General features: G+C 27.1%; 1 protein-coding gene across 1 annotated transcript; it reads left to right on the top strand.

Annotated features, from left to right (window-relative positions):
* Nucleotides 1–12,685: 12,685 nt before the first annotated feature.
* LOC107905232 (uncharacterized) lies at nt 12,686–14,050 on the top strand. The gene is made up of 2 exons (XM_016831837.2): nt 12,686–13,481; nt 13,569–14,050. Exons 1-2 carry the CDS (start codon nt 12,986–12,988, stop codon nt 13,646–13,648), a joined length of 576 nt encoding a protein of 191 aa, XP_016687326.1. The 5' UTR covers nt 12,686–12,985; the 3' UTR covers nt 13,649–14,050.
* The last annotated feature ends 4,346 nt before the right edge of the window (nt 14,051–18,396 follow it).

Below are 18,396 nucleotides of genomic sequence, written 5' to 3'. Positions count from 1 at the left end.
TATGCAAAGGTGTGAAAGAAGACTTTTTTTTAGCTCTCTATTATTTCAATGACTTGACTAGAATTATTTAAAACAAAACAAATCCTAACTAAAAATATTTAGAGAAGAAATTATAAAAGAACTCTAGTGTTTTACTCTTTGTCAAAGATACCGATGTGGGTCCAAAAAAATCATTCTTTTTCTAATTTTACTTTCATTAACATTTTTTAATGGTAAAAATTAAATATTGTTATATCCCTATGTTAGATATTTCTTTTTACGTGCCAACCACCTTATGCCATTATCGGATACCACTATAATCAATTATTACATTACATCTTTTTCTCATTAGTGTTATTAGTTTTCTCAAGTTCACCAGCTTTGAAGACTCTTCGTATTGGGATAATATCTTAATATAGGTCTAAGTTGGACCTTAAATGAGGCAATCATGAGGGATTTATTTCAAGTTTTAGTTTATTTTAAATATCCACTTTTCTAAGATGAGTGTAGAACCCATATTTTGTCCGGGTCTTAAAATAAATAAACCAAATTTAAAAAAAAAAAATAAAGAAAAAAATCAAAATGCCCATTAAAAGTCCATTTACAAACAAAGCTACCAATCCAATTACAACCTAAAAATTAAAACCTAAAAGAAGCCCAAAAGCTTAGAAACCCTAGCCCACAACCTATTTTCAGAAATTAGAAACCCTAGTCGCAAGCCTCAACCACCCACTTTCAACCACTATCAAGTGGCACATGCCTTCACCACCGTTTGTCTGCCATACAAGAAGAAGAAAAGATAGCAAATATATATAATAAAGTTTGTAAATGGCTATAAAAGTCATACTAGAACCGATTGTAGAAGAAGGGGGATCGATGGTATTTTGAGGAAGAATCTATTGATTTTTGGAGAGAAGAGATTGTATTAAGGGGGGTTGTATTACAGAGATTTTCGGGAGAAATCAAAAGGAGAAAACAAGTTCAAAAGGTGTTTGTCCTTATTTTTATTTTTGATCTTCTTTCTATTCGTTCATTTTATCTATTTTACAAATATTTTAACACAAAAAAAATTGAAAAATAAAAAAAGGAAAAGAGGGAAGGAACTTGCCGGTGTTCGGTTTTCCAACATTGTGGACGACCGAGGAAGCCACCACCAAGGATCGGTGGCCGGAATCCGAATGGATTCTTGAATTTTATGGTGTTTCTCATTAATTTTTGAAAGTTTTTGGGTTGTTTTAACCCCAAACCCGGGCTCTACTCGAGAAGAGAAGCGAAAAAGGGCCTCGGAAGATTTTTCGCCCACCGTGGACAGCGGCGCCGCCGTCGGTGGCCGGTGACCGGCGTGATGGTTGATGGCCGGTCCGATGACCGGAGGAGGGGAAGGGTTGAGAGAGTTGAGAGCCTTCTCTTTATTTTGAAAAATAAATGTAGGATGGGTAAGGTGGTGTTTTAACTCTTTTTTTGTTGTTTTTTTTCTTAAAAAAGAAAGATTTTTTTTATGATAAAAAAAGAAGAGAAAATAAAGTATGGTTTTAATTAATAATAAAACCAAAATAGTATGGGGGAATGGTTTTAATTAATAATGAAAACAAAATAGTATGGGGAATAGTTTTAATTAATAATAAAACAAAATAGTATGGGGGAGTAGTTTTAATTAATAATAAAACAAAGTAGCATGGGGGAGTGGAATCAACTTTTTTGCTTGGCACCATGCATGTTACCTTTAATTGGATAATTTGTGCAATTGGTTCTCTCTTTTGTGTTAGCCTTCAATCGGGCCATATTTAAGTTTCAGTCGTTCTTTTTAGAATAAACATGTTTCTACATATTATTTTGATTTCACACTTTTGTAATTATTATTTTTCTCTTTTCTTTTTTTTTTCACGTGCATACCTTTTATATGAAATATTATATAATTATATAATATTACTAACAGTTTATTTTTTACATTATTATGTATATACCATGTAAATATTTTAATATTATATTATGTATACATTACATATATATATCTTTTAATATTGTATTTTTATTGTTTTGCATATGCCCTAATATTATATCGTTTATATATTTTTTCTATTTCCCATATTATCTTACTTTATATATTTTTTAACTATATCATGTATATGCTACTACTATATATCTATTTATGTAGTATTATTAATAGTTGTTTCTAATAGTATGATTATTTCTAATATGTATATATTATATAATTACCTTCAATATTATATATCGTATATTTCTAATACTATTACACTATTATTATATTTTTACCCGTTATTCTTTAAATACACTTGTTTTACCTTTTACTCTTCACTCACTGTATATATTGTTTACTTATCTATATATTCACATACATATATATAATTTCACACATCATTCCAAAATTTTTATTTGTATTATTACTATTAATATTATTATTATCTTCACTATACTATCATTCTTTAGTCTTACATAATGATTGTTTATTTATTACTAGTTTTTTTTTAATCTCGAATATTTCCTAGCTTATTTGTTATTATCTTTTATTCGTTTTATTCATTTATTTGTTACCTCGAAATAAGATTTTTTGCAAATAAGGCAATGCTTGGTGTTTGGAAATTTCGAGAAAGCAGTGCCCTAACTTATTGGGTTGCCACTTTTCTCGTTGAATTCAAATAATTAAGTACCCTTCTAAGTTTTTTTAGAGGTTTTCTAAATGCAAGCCACTATCTTGGAATTTCAAAGCAATATGTCCTAACTTATTGGATATAGCGTTTTGCTGTTTCGAGATAGGAATTTCAAAAAAGGGATAACTTAATGTCAATACTTTGACGCTAGTGAATCCCAATTTTCAAAGTTAAAATATTTTAAAGAGGACTACATCTTAAATTTTTTTTTTCTTTCGACATTAAAGACATTTGATAATCAATTAGGTACTAATTTTTGGGCGTTACGAGGGTGCTAATCCTTCCTCGTACGTAACCGACTCCTGAACCCGTTCTTTTATTTCGTGGACCAAAACTAATGATTTTAAAACAAAATATTTTAAAGGTGATCCAATCACACCTAAAAAGATTGGTGGCGACTCCCGTTTTCGTTTTTTAAAATCGATTCCCATTTTCCAAAACTCGATTTGAAAATGGTTTCGACAATGAGAAAATAAGAAAATATATAATTTATTTAAAAAAAGAATTCTAACATCGTTCATCATTTTTAGTAGTTCTTTACAGTACTATTTACGATATGAATCACTCTCATCATTGGGATTTTCTGTACCCCAAACAATCTAAACCACTATCATTATATTATACTACATTTGATATAACTTAATTGTTATAATAATTGTCGTCGATTGTAGGAATTGGATGAGAAGTTATGACTCAATCAACATAAAACATCCCAAAAGTACAAATTAATAAGGTCAACTACAAGTAGAAAACTTTTGAAACAAATATTACAAGACAATTACTATCAATACAATTACAATTAAGGACAATACTATTAGCAACAAGCAGGAGTAGAATACCATTGTTATGCTAGTTACAACTAGTCTGATCATCTTGGTTACCAAAGAGATTATTATTAGCAACCTTAACAAAAGCAACCACCTGAGTATTGTGAAAGCTACCCCAATCAACCAAATCCTGGTGGAGCCAGCCAACAATCACAACACCAAGGGGTAGAGAATCCTACCATGTGGGGCATGGTCCAGAAGAGGTGGGCGGGTCTCCCTCTTCAACAACAATTAGAGGCTTTAAGAAGAGAACTGAAATTGCTGAAGGTATTGACAGCATCAGGGAATTGAGGATCCAAGGGACCACATGCATCAGTATAACAATTATATGAGGATTATGGGAGCCTCTAATGCCCGTTAAGTGTAGATTTGGATGGGCATATTACCCGCGGTTAGTATAAAAACAACAATAGTGGTAATATTAGATATTATAGCGATATTGTAGCATAAGACAAAAAATAAGCTAAATACACAGCACCCCACCGCCCATTCCCTAAATAAAATAATTGATATATTTAAATTGCCAAAATAATTGATATATTTTAATTAAGCTCACTAGTTATTATTTTGAATAATTTACTTTACATTATTTACGTAAAGTAAAATATTATACGACACAAATACTGTAAGTATTATTTTAATTTTTTAGTATTATTAAAAAAATATTGATCTATTCATTCAAAAAGAAAATTATTGATCTAGATTATATCAATTTTTATATGTTTTAAATACTTTTATTATGGTTTGAATTTTTTATTATATTTGAATTGTTAAATAAATTAATATATTTTAATTATGTTCAATAATTTAAATAAAAATTAAAAATATATTATTTAAAAATTAAATAAAAATTAAATATATAAACATTTAAAATTAGAATTTAGTTAGAAAAAAACCTCAAAAATAGAAAAAAAAAGGTGCTTTGTTTGATAAACACTTTGATATATAAAACACTAATCCAAATAAAAATCATTTTTTTTTGCACTAAAAGTCAATGGTGGAAGATAGGCACTATAGTTTCATTAAAAAAACTTATTTCTTTTAAATAAAATATTATATACACCTTTTAGAAGAATTGTTAAAATATTTCTTTAAATTATATAAAAGTAGACAATATTTTTTACTAAAAACTTAAAAATAATTTAATATTTTTTAGTTAAAAATGTAAAAGTAGAAAAAATAAGCTATTCTCTTTTTATATAATTACAGATATCTTTATTCATTTTATGGTCTAAAATTAATTTTATTTAAACTGAAATAATATTCAAATAAAACTTTTTTAACAATAATCAAAATGGAAGTGGACTTCCAAATTTTTCCAATAATTATATTATTATGTTCACTTAAATGGTCATATCATATAAATTAATGTAAAGAATAATTTATGTTGACAGGTTCACTTCCAAAATGCCACCATTGAATATATATATGTTAACAAATAGATGTGGATTGTGATTAGGATCATGTTTTATTTATTTATTTATGATACTTTACTTGTAGTTTATTTATTTATTTTATTCTTTGTTTTAGATGTATGTTTAAGCCTTTTTAAGGTTCTTTCAACTGAAAACTAAAAAATAAAAAACTTTTTCTGTGGCATCAAATAGATAAGGATTCCAATCTCAAGAAGAACAATATCTATTTGGGTGATTATTTCTTCAAAATGTAAATATTCACAAGGAAAATGAAAATAAATAGTCAAAATATTGGAACCCTAAACACAAAATTATATTTAAATGTACATTGCTTGTATTAATTATATTTTTCAAAATAAAAATATTAAAAAAGGATACAGAAGACGAGACATCTCTATTTCGTAAAATTATATAATTAATTTTCATGTTTGTTAACTTAAATCTATGCTATATAAAAGTCTTGATTGAATAAATGTTAAGAGTTAATCGGACACTAACTCAATTAGAAGAAATTAAAAAAATTACAAAGTAATAAATATTCTTATGAGAATGTTTTCGCCTTTTTATTTGTTAGATATAAAATTTATGAAAATCAATTTGAAGCAACATGTAATAGGGTTTAAAACTAAACATCGTAGTGTCTAAAATAATATTTTTTACATTCTATCAACACTTCATATAAATTTTGTATAAATATATTTGTTATACATTATTTTTCACCCACGTCGATGATATAGCATAATTTAGTATGGTATAAAAAATGTGATTGATTTTGATGTCACAGATTAAAAACACCGACCTAATTAAGTAGATTAAAAAAAACCTCAAATATAGTAAACATTTTATTAGGGATAGTTAAAACTTTTAAGTTCTAATAAAAACTAAGGTTAAAATAAACACCATTTAATAAATGAAACTGTTGACTTAAAAATTTATTTATTTTTCAAAATCTAAATATTTTTTTAAAAATTATTTTTCTGTCATATAAAATAATTATAAACCTAAGAAATAGAGAAAAAAGATGTTTCTTTTTAACCTACATATGGATGAAAGGTAAACGAGTCATATTTATGATTATCTTATTTATCGAGACTTTTTCACATAAAAATGGAATCTTTTATTATAATAGAAGTAGAAGTGATGTGGGTTATTCAAGAATCAAAGTCAATCGTTATAAAAAGAAGATATCAATGAACTTTTATGAAATGGTTTCACGGAATTGAGCCAATTGTCTCGATCGTGGGATAATATATCATTGAAAAATAGGAATTCATGTTATCAAAAGATTTCCTGAGATTATTTCTAGTATGGAATAATGAGTCAATTATCCACTTTGGTATCTTATTGACCAAAAATGGTGATATTGTTCCTCCATTGATCAAGAATTTCAGTTTTTGAGAAGTTTTTTCAAATGAACGATTTGAAGACCTATTGATATTTAATATTTTGCTTTTATACCAAATTACTAAAAACAAAATCCAAAATTGTATTTCTTTCATTTCTTTTAAATGACAACGATTAGTATAGTGGTAGTGTACTTTTTTATTTCACAGGTAGTTTAAAAAATTGACATGTGTTTTTTTAAATATTTTATTATATCTCTATAAAACAATTATCAATTTTCTACCTCTACTTGTGTAGTCTAAAACCTTTACTGACAGTGTAACAAATAATATTCTATTAAATAATTTATACAATACCTAAACTATTCATAGTTCTAAGTATATAAAGTGGAAGATATTATAAGGTTTAAATGTATTTAAAAATTTTAAATTATTGCAATAATAACAATATGTTCACTATGGAATAATAATAATAATAATATAATAAAAAAAAGAAAAAAATATAGACATGACAGAGATCTACCCCATTAGCATGAGGTGACCCCATCAATTCCTCAAAAATTTTAATATGTTCTAATGATATCCCCACTAGGCAAAAGATCAAAGGAGACAATGATAAACCCACTCTTTTTCACTCATTATATGTATAATAATATAAAATGAGAAAATATCTATTCATTAAAAGTATAGTTAAGATTCAATCCTGTAATTTATTAATGTATCTTGAATTTGTTATTATGTTATGGATTTAAGGTAAATTATATAAATAATTATTCAATTATAATCATATTTTTATTTTGGTAGTTTATTGTTAAATTGATAATAAAAATAATGACGTAACTTTTTTCTAATTCGTATAATAATAAATAGTCCTCAACACTTCAATAAATTTAGCCCTTCACTTTTTTAAATTTTATCAAATTAATACTCAAACTTCTTTTAAAAAAATGAAAAAAGAAAAAGAAAAATTAATTTATTTTTTCAAGTTTTAAAGAACACCCAAATGTCAATGTGCATACTAATACAGTACGGTAACAATACGCATATTTTCCTTTAAGAAAAAACAGAATGGTTACATTAATATAACAAATTCTAACGTAATATGTCTTCGACCAGATGCAGGTCTTCATCTTTGTTAGAAATCATCTTGGCGATACGGTCAACTTCTATATTCTTTTTTCTAGAGATATGTTCAAACTCCCGTTGACTAATTTTCATCAGGAGCAGTTGAATACGTCTAATAAGTGCAGAAGAAGATGTCCTTCAAATGAATTCCTGAATAGCCCGAAGAGCCTCTAAATTATCCGTCCGAATTAACGCTCTATCATATTATCAACTCTGTTAAATCATCAAACTATTTAAAATACCCCATAATTCAACATTAAATACTGAACATTTACTCAAACACCTTTTAAATCCTAGAATCTATCCTTGTGATGATGTCTCAACACCCCATAATTTGTTGACAAAATGAACCAATAATTCAATATGAAGGATTCTCTAGGCTTATAATTATAGGTTAACATCACTATGATGACATTTTTCCATGCATTTTTTCTTCTTTCTAATTTTTATATACTGCTTTATTGTTTGGAATCTTAAGTTTCCAAATAATTTCACTCATCAAAAAAGCTTCCTCTCCCATACATTCATCATTTCACATGTGTTCCAAAACAAATTATTTTATTATTTTTATTTTTGAGTTTGAGTTTGATCACAGAATTGAAGATATTATATTTTATGCTAATTTTTATAATTAAATTTATATAAAATATTTAATTACTAAGTAACAAGGAGAGATGGATGAAACTTTGTTTTGAATTATATTTATAGTATTTTATACATGATGAATGAATTATAATATGTTATCTATTAAAAATTAATAATTATATTTGTTGATACTGGATATCAACAAAGGTAAGAGTAGAAGGAGATAACGGTAGCAATAAAAAAATCAATTCATCTATGCCAAGTGAAAAATCGAAGTAAATAAAGAGAAGAAAGGAGAAGAAGAGAGAGCAAAAGGAGGAAAAGAAGGTTGTGAGCTTTTATAAGTATATGGTTGTTGAAGGGAGGCAAATATCCCTTTTACTATCCAATTATGCCACATCACTGACAAGTTTAGGATAAGGTTCCCTATCGTGTACGGCTCTAACATTCTCTTTGTTGAGGTAGTACAAAGTTGTTAAACTTCAGTGGTCCTTATATGATTCCCTCTTGAGGAAAGCACACCCACTAATAACTAGGGTGTTCATAGTTTGGTTAAAATTGAATTAATCGACTGAACTGATCTAATTTGGTTAATCGGTTGGTGGTCGAATTTAGTTCAATTGGAGATCAGTTAATAATTTTTTGAAATTTCAGTTATCGGTTCGAAATTGGATAATTAACCGAATTAAATAATATATATTATATATAATATATTTTTTTGAACTATTAAAACAAATGAACATTAACAATTTATTTTTTTATATGTTTTATACTTGTTTTAACAAAAAGACAAAAACATATAAATTTCGGTTCGGTTAATGTATTTGAAAAAAAATTCAATTTAATTTACAGTTAAATATTTTTATATTTCAGATAATTCAATTCGATTAATAAATGAACCGATTATTCCAACACACCTACTATAATAACAAGTGGCTGAGGATGGGTGATCTCCCTGTGATCAATGTGGGGCATACAAACGACCAAACATCCAATGGTTATTAGGGCAGTATGAGACAAAAGACCATCTATGGGCATCTCTTTGATCGCTTTTCAAATTGTCAAGTGTCCAGATCGAGATAAGAATATAATAATATTTATTTTTAATAAATTTGAAATTACCTATTAATTTATTGATATGGTTGAGTGATGGTTGAACATATGGAATAGAATATAAAGTTATAAACCCTTATTATTTTATTAAGATGCTTAAATAAAATATAATTAGAAATATTCAGTTTCTAGATATAGTGAGAAACCAGATTAATTAGTAACGGGCACGCAACTGACTTTAGAGGATAGTCTTCATTTTTAATCATTAATCGTCGTATAAGTGCAATACCAAATTTTCTTTGATTAATACCAACAATAGGTTTGGATAAGATTAATAATAAATAAATAATCAGTCTAAGTTCTCTTCATGTGAGTATTCTCATGTTACCTGACATTCAATTTACGAAATATAAACACGTTAAGTTAATAAATTTTATGAAAATTATTGACGAATAATTAGATTCGATTTTTAAAAAGTAGGGACTAAATTTTAAAATTTATAGAAATATAGGGACCAACAAGTAACCATGTATTTCAACCATTAAAAAAAGCATTTGGTAAGAAAAATGATAATTTTTCAGGTCAACAATGGATTCTTTTACAAGTTGGAATGGCTGAGATTGGTTAAATCTCTTTCTCTGGGGTTTTGAACACTAGGATGTGTTGAATGAATGCTGCCTTGGTATGATTTCCTGAACTGGAACCCAGCTTTTAACCCTTTCTCTCTCAAGTATCTGCAAACTTTTTCTTTTTACTTGGAATTGTTTTTCTCTTTTCCTTTAAAATTAAGATCACAAGTCTTCAACAATGGCGGTCCCAATCTTTATTCCCAGGAAATGTTTGTTCTTTTTGCATCCTGAGAATAAAAGTATACCTTAAACATGATAATTAACATTAAAATTTCCATGTAGTAACCCATCTTGGATTAAATTTTAAAAAATTTATGAAATTAATGAGAATTTCTAAAAGTTTGCTACGACACCTACTTTGATTTGTAACTACCCATCTTTGTTAAAAAAAAATGCTTGTGTTCCATGTGTTAAAATCGTAGTCAAAGGAGGCAAACCGACGGGTTTTGGGTGTGCTTGTATCAGATAATCTTATATTTTAGACTATTTTAAGCTAGAAAGTTTGTACCAGTTCAGATATTTTCGAGTTTAAGTCTTTTGGGTTTTGATTTTTTCAAGCTTGAATTTTCTTTAATTTGAACCTTTTTTAGATTTGGATTTTTTAAATTCATATAAAATAATTTTGACGATTTATAGATTATAATTATTTTAATTTTTATTATAATAATTAAAATTACCTTTTTAAAAATGATAAAAACAATACAAGTTTATTGATATATTTTACATTTTTATATTAGGAGTATTCTAGTTGTTGTTTTTTTTGTGTTATGTATTATGTTTTGGGGATATCAACTGGTGCTTAGGATTATACTCAATTTTTGTTGTATGAGGTGCTTTTATGTGGCTTTCATTGGGCTGTTGTTATTGGTTTTGGTTTATCATGTTGAGAGATTTCTCTTTTGAATCTTTTGCAGCTAATTGAGACGACAAAATCTATTTAATTAAGTTTTTTGGACAGTGAAATTTAACTATCGATTGATAAATCCTAAAGATTTTAATGACATGATTGTTAATGATCATTGAGTCAATTGTCATAATGTTAAAATGGCAATCCACATTAACAACGGTTGTTGACTTGCATTGTTACGTCAATAAAAATAAAACGTACTAAAAATTCAAGTTCAAAATGAAATTAAATAAATGAATGTTCAAATTTATTTAAATTTACACATCTATTTGTTCAAATTCATTCTAAACATAATTTTTAAAATTATAAAAAATTAAAATTATTTAAAATGGTGAAACACTATGAATTTTTATTTAAAAGAATAAGAAATAGTGATTCTTGCTATCTCACCAATTCAAGATGAAAGTGCTAACCAAATAAATATAATACTCTAATTATTTAAAAAGCAAACCCAAAATATAATAATATATACACCAGCCCAAATTCATATTAGACTTGAGATGGCTTGATGTTTGAATATTTGTAGAATTTGTACAATTATATGATTTTAACACTTTAAGATTATAACAATATATTTTTCGTTAATATATTATATCTAGATATTTTATTTAGAGTTAGTAAAATAGGCTTGAGTCTGAAAGTTCGCTCGTGCCAATCTAAACCCATAATGATCTTAACTTGAAAATCCGAGCTCAAGAAAGCCAGAGCTCGAGTTGATCCGAGCCCAAGAGTGAAATAAGCTTATTTCCATATATATTATCTTTCACAATTGAAGTCATTTTTGCAACTTATTACTTTAATTTAAATATTAATTTAAAAATATATATGAACTTATCATACCATATGTACCCTGATCTAGACATGTGGCATTACAAAAAGCAATTTAGGAGCACCCACAGACAGCTCTCCGACTTACACCACCTAGTGACTAGCCACCTGCATGTTTCACCCTCCATCAGGTTACTAGCTTTTTAGCAAGTGCACACTCCTCAAGAAGGGACCACTAAGGCCTAACTATCTCGTCCTATTTAACATAAGGAACGTCAGAGCAATACGATACTGGACGATAACCAACATGTAACTGTCTTGCCACTTGGCCAACCACATGTTTGCCATACCCTGGGATTGTTGGTGACATGGCGTAACAGGACATGAGACTCATTGCCTATAAAAACCCTAAGGCACCTTCTTCTCCCCCTCTGCAACCCTTGCAATATACCTTGAGCATTAAGCCTTCTACATCTCTCCTCCACCAATATTTCTTCTCCTTTTTTTCTCCATACTCCGGCTCTCCTCCTATCATATGTGAACCGGCCTTCTTGTCACCATCACCCTCTCCTCTTTGTTTTACCCTTACTGATACCCATTATCAACAATACCAAATTTAAAATTTCTTTGTAACTATCAACTGTTAAAATCTAGTGTTTTTGATCCAAATTAACTAAAACTGATTGTTTGAATGGCGTTGCGACAGCACAAAACATCCCTAAATTTGGGTTCTTAATTGTTTGAACGATATTTGAATACATTGAAATGTTGAAATCATTAAATATAATGTTTTTGATATTCCAAATTAGCATATAAATATTGTAGAGAAAAGAGTTTTTTCCGAAGATGTGCTATCATACAAATTAAGTTATGTTTAATTTCGATATCATAACCCTAATATATCACTTTTACACATTTAGCTTATTTTCTAATCAGTTATCTTAATTAGCAATTAATTACTTAAGTATCTATAGATATTCACTTCATATTTTTTTTAAATAATTAAAACTCATATAACTTTAATTTTATTATATCATTTTTAAATTAATAAATAATAACGTATCCATTACAGCCTCGTCAAGTGTCACTATGGATGAAATATGAGATCGAAGTAGCAATTTTGTTAGGCATGAGTAAAAGCGAGACGAGAGTAGAGACAGCAAAGTGCAAACCTTCCTTGAATCATGGAGTAATGGCAAAATTTAGCCAAAATCCAATCTTCACAACAATGTAGGTGAGCCATCCAAAATTGACAAACTTTTAACAGTTATAATTGGATGGTCCAATAACAAGCCAAACCATCCTATGTCATGCCAACCCTTTGTTTCGCCATTAAAGGAACCTTCCAAATCATCATCTTCCAGCTTAACCTGGTTGGCCCTACTCTTTGTTTTTATCAACAAATAAACAACATTAAAGAGTGTTTTTAAACAGAAATAGAAATCAAAACACCCTGAATTTGCAATATATACCTCCTTGCTTTACAGCTTCCATTTCGGATCCATTCCTTGGTTTCACTTTTAAAAACCATTGCCCGGCCGCCTCAGCTTCACCGTTGCTGCCGGCGGCCAGCATGTGGCAATAGTAATAATAAAAGAAAAGCTTCAGTTTTGTGTTGCATTAGGAACAACAAACAAGAAGCTTGTTCAAAAACTTTCACATATATATAAAATTGTAGGGTGAAGATGGGGAAGGAGGAGGATGAAGAGGGAATGAAAACGGCGATAACATCACCATTATCATCATCTCCGTCATTATGCGAGTCGGAAACGGAAGAGTTACAACGAATGCCGTTGGTGCCACCGCCATTGATGAAGAACAAAATGTATTTGTCAAAGCAGTTGTCAATGTCCGAGACGTCTCGAGACATTGCATGGGAAAGAAGGCGACGGCAAATCCTTCGTCAGCAAAGAGGGAAAAACGGGTTGACTGACGAAGATTTATATGAACTCAAAGGTTGCATCGAGCTTGGGTTTGGGTTCAATGAAGAAGAAGGTCAAAAACTATGCAATACATTGCCTGCTTTAGACCTTTATTTCGCTGTAAATCGTCAACTTTCACCTAGTCCCGCTTCCACCCCTCAAAGCCGACGTTCTTCCTCCTCATCTTCACTCGGTGGCCGGTCATCTTCTTTTGACAGTCCTGTAAGTGAGCCAGCTGATTGGAAAATTTACAGCCCAGGTGCTTGTTTCAATCCCTAATCCCATTCAAACCCTTCATTTTTCTTGAAATATCCACACTTACACTTGAGTTCCAATTTTCTTGTAGGAGAAAATCCACAACAGGTGAAGGCAAAGCTAAGGCATTGGGCACAAGCAGTAGCATGTTCTTTAATGCAATCATATTGATGACCTCTGGGTTTGGGTTGGCTTGTACAGAGGCAGAAAAAAAAATGTTATATATTCATATATAGAGAGAGGGTCAGAAAAGAAGAGTCAGTCAGTGGGAAAGAGAGAAAGAGACTGGCTTTTCATTGTTTTTAGGGTTCTTTCTTTGATTAAATCAATAATATAAACAAAAATGAATTTGCTAAAAAATCAAAGAAAATACTGCAGCATTTCTGGTTTTTTTTTTTTAAATGGAAAAGAAGGGGGCAGTCATTATGATATATGAGAGATTGATATATATACAAGGTTAAAGTTTGGTTAGAGAGGTTTTCAGCCATGGATTCTTCTATTTGATTTTTTTTTTAAAAGAAAGAAAATGATTTTGTGTCACTGAATCTGATGTAAAACAATTTCACTATTTTTTCATTGCCTGGAAAAAACAAAAAAAAAAAAAATTGGATCAAGGGGATATGTATTTTGTTTTCTCTTATTTAATAATTCTAGCTTTTTTTAATCTACTTTTGTTTTTGCAAACTTTTATCCTATATGATTTACATTTCTAATTTTGGGAAAGGAATGTAGAAAACACTAACACTAGATCATATGTATCTTTTTTAATAGTTTAATATCATATTAGTATTTTTTTAATTTTAAGATTTTTATCGTGAAAAAAAAATCAAATGAAAATGAAAATCTTAAAATTTAAGATAAATTATTGATATGACATTAAACTATTTAAATAGGATAATATCATTATTTCATACAATACTTTCTCGTTCAAGATTCGTAAATTAGATTCTTCTTTTTTACCATTTACAATGAATAACATTGTTCAATAACTATAAATCACAAAAAATTAAGGTTAAAACATACTATTAGTCCTCATTTTTATACTTATTTAGAATTTTTTTATCAATTATATATAACACTATATGTGCACGGTCTAATTAACATGCCAAGTAAGTAAGTTTAGAAAAAAAAAAGCTACTGATGTGAATAATTGGATTGAGAGTTTTTTTTTTTAAAAAGAGAACTTAAATTTTTAACTTTTTAATTATAGAACTAAATTTTTTTTTCTAAATACAAAGACTAACTACATATTTTAACCTATTTATTTTGAGTGAATTTAGTCAATTTTACTTCTAATTACTCAAAGTTTCTTTTTATTTTTTGAAATTGATATTAGGACTAATAGTTTTTGTTATCTCCGTTAGTTAATATAGAAATTCTATCACACGTGTATGCGTGTAGAAATCATAAATTTAGAACATAGATATACAACTGATGGAAGTAATAAAGACAGCATAAAATTTAGTTTAGCAGCAATATTAATGTTCTATTGGTGTAAATAGTATGGGTTCAAATCTGACTCATATAATTTTTTTATTGGTTTTTAAAAAAATAAATTTAATTATTAAAATTTACATATTCTATCAATTTAGTTTCGATCCAACAAATTTAACCTAAAATATTTACACATTTTGTCAACTTGGTCATGATTTAACAAATTTAACCCATAACATTTACACATTCTCTCAATATTTGCACAAAATATATCAACATCAAGAGAAAAATTTATTATTATACCAATCAAAATTATGTACAACTGACAAAAAAACATTAATGTTGTAAATAATTATTCTTACTTGCTCACATAGAAAATTAATAGACGTTAAATTGCTCCATTTTTTAGTGGGATATCAACTTGCTAATATCAAATTTGAGAGGATCAAAAAGATTTTTAACTCCCTTTTTCTATTAGAGCTGAAAGTATGGGTGGAGAGGATTTTTCCCAATTATAATCTTGCCCTTTTTCTAAGGGTTTTATCTTGTTTCGAAGATAAAAGGCGATGTGTGATTTGTTGGTTGAGTTTTCATTAAAACTACCATAAAAATAAAATTAAATAAATAATTTTGTTATTATATAACAATTATGTGAATTTTATTTTTATATAATAATTTAATGATTACATAAATTTTATTAAAATTAGTAGCACCACTTGTTTAAGGAGAGCTTAAATGATAATGGAGATGTGTTTCAGTAAATAGTATTTCCTATCTTGAAAAGTGAATACATGACGATGAGATTAGTTACTATAATAATGAGATTGTATATTATTGTGGTGAAATTAAAATCAGAGATGAGATTTTTTTTAGATTCAATTATAACGATACTGACGAGATGAATTATAATGAAAAGAGAAATGACAATTATATACTCTATCTAAAAGACATAAATATAAAAGGAAAAATGTGAATATTTAACAAAAATTATATTTTATTTGATATTTTTGAAATTAATAATTAAATAAAATTTATTAAATTTATAAATATAATAAATAAGAAATTTTTTATTGAAACTAATTTTATTTGAAATAATGTTATGTATATAAATAATAATTACACATAAAATATTTTTATTCTTCAATTACAAAAACTATTTATTGTATTATATTTTTAAATAAAATATTAAAATATTTCAAATGTTAATAAAAAAAAAAGAAAAGAAAGAAAGAGTGAAAAGAAACATCCAATCAAAAATAAGAAATAAATAAAATATTAGATTAATAAAACTATTAATGAATGATGGAATGAAGTGGTAACATTAATAAAAATGCATGCACATAATATCTAAACTATTATTTTGGTGTTTTGAGTAAATTCAACCTTAATTTAATTAAAGAAATTTTAAAAATATTTTATTGTTATTAAAATAGATTATATTATTCGAATGTACTTTAATCTTTTTAATTTTAAAAAAGAAACTCAATAAAATTTAAAATTTAATTGTATCATGCATATTCTATTACCCTTGTCAATTGTAGATATTTATGCTATTATTTAAGCCCTAATTGAGTTAGTGTCACTAGTCAAACGAACACCAATTCAGTTAGAAAAATTACTTTGATGTCTTTTTGTATTTAAAATAAATTATATTCTTCAAGTGTATTTTATCTTTTTATTTTTAGAAAACCTAATACCAAACTATTTGCATCAATAAAACATTAACTTTACCGCTAACCAAAGCTTTAATTTAACTTATTTTTGTACATTTTAATTTTATTATACACATTTTATAACCTCTATCAATTGTATATCTATAAGGGTTTGAAAAAAATACCAAACCAAAAAAACCGAAATGAATCAAACCGAAAAAAATTCGATTTATTTGGTTTTTATTTAATTGATTTCCATATTTGGTTTAATTGATTTATTCGGTCGGTTTTTTATTTTGACATTTTAAACCGAAAAAGTCAAATACACCGATTGAAGCAATGAGCCCATAACGTATTTGCATACTCAAGTCTAAATTAAACCTTAAACTCAAATACCCATTAAAACTTAATACTCTTAAAGCCCAAACCCATTAAAACCAATATCCATTAATATTTAAAACCCAAATAGATAATTTAATTTTTATCATTCATTTATAAACTAATTTAAAATTAATATTTAAATGTAAGAAAATAAAAAAAATTTATTTTAATTTCTACCGATTTTTTACTTTAATCCTTAAATTTTCTTACCCTAATCAATATTTTAAAAAATAAGTATATTTTTAGGGTGACCAAAATGAAAGCAACCTAGAAGTTAGGTAACCAAAATGAAAGTGTGAACATTATGTGATGTGTACAAGTTATTTGTAGTTAGAGATTTAACAGTTGAGTGACTAAAATGAAAGTGCTCTAAAAGTTGAGTGACGAAATTGTAAGGATTGTATTTTGGGAGACCAAAATGAAGTGCCCTAAAAGATAGGCACCAACTAGGTAATTTATCTAAATAAATTATATTATTCAATGGTATTTTAGTTTTTTTAATTAAAAAGCAAATAAAAATATGCATATAGTGATAACTGATCTTGTACCAATTGCATTAATAAAACTTTAAATTTACCACTCCATCAAAAATTTATTTTAATATTTTTATACATTTTTATTTTTTATGCACACTTTATTATCGTACGTTTCATTATTTATTGTATGTTATTTTTAAACTAACATTTGTGTTCTAAGTACGTAGTTTCCACATACATACACGTCAGATAGAATTTCTACATCTATATTATTATTTAAGACCTTTATTGAGTTAGTATCACAAGTCAACCAGGTATCAACACAGGTAGAAAAAATTACGAAAATGTCCTTTTATAATTAAAACAGGCTATATTATTCAAGGCAACTTTAATTTTTTTTTATTTTTTTAAAAGGCCAATAAAAAAATTGCATGTCATGGGATTTGAACCTGTGCCAATTACATTAGTAAAAATTTAAATGTATCACTCAACTAAAAGTTTTCTTAAAATTTTTTTTTGTACATTTGTATTTTATTATTCATGTTTTATTACTTCCATAAATTGCACATATCTATACTTGAAATTATTTAAGCCCTTAACTAAATTGATGTCACAAGTCAACCAGATATCAACTCGGTTAGGGAAACTACAAAAAATACTATTTCATATTTAAAATAAGTTACATTATTCAATGATACTTTTGCCTATTTTATTTGGAAAATTAATTAAAAATATGTATATTGTGATGTATGAACCCACACCAATAAAACCTTAAATTTACCATTTAACTAAAGTTTTATTTTAATTTTATTATTCGTACTTTATTATCTCCATCAACTGTATATTTTAGTAATGCTGTAATGCATTTAATATTATTAATATGATATATTTATGTATTTAAATTTCATCTTACTCACAATTTTTTTTCATTTTGATACCATAAATATTAGATTTGTTATTATTAATTAATTTCAAA

The sequence above is a fragment of the Gossypium hirsutum genome, chromosome A08 (genome assembly GCF_007990345.1).
Source record: "Gossypium hirsutum isolate 1008001.06 chromosome A08, Gossypium_hirsutum_v2.1, whole genome shotgun sequence".
In the NCBI taxonomy this organism is placed as follows: domain Eukaryota; kingdom Viridiplantae; phylum Streptophyta; class Magnoliopsida; order Malvales; family Malvaceae; genus Gossypium; species Gossypium hirsutum.
Note: the sequence above shows the minus strand (reverse complement) of the source record. Positions and strands in the feature narration are given on the sequence as shown.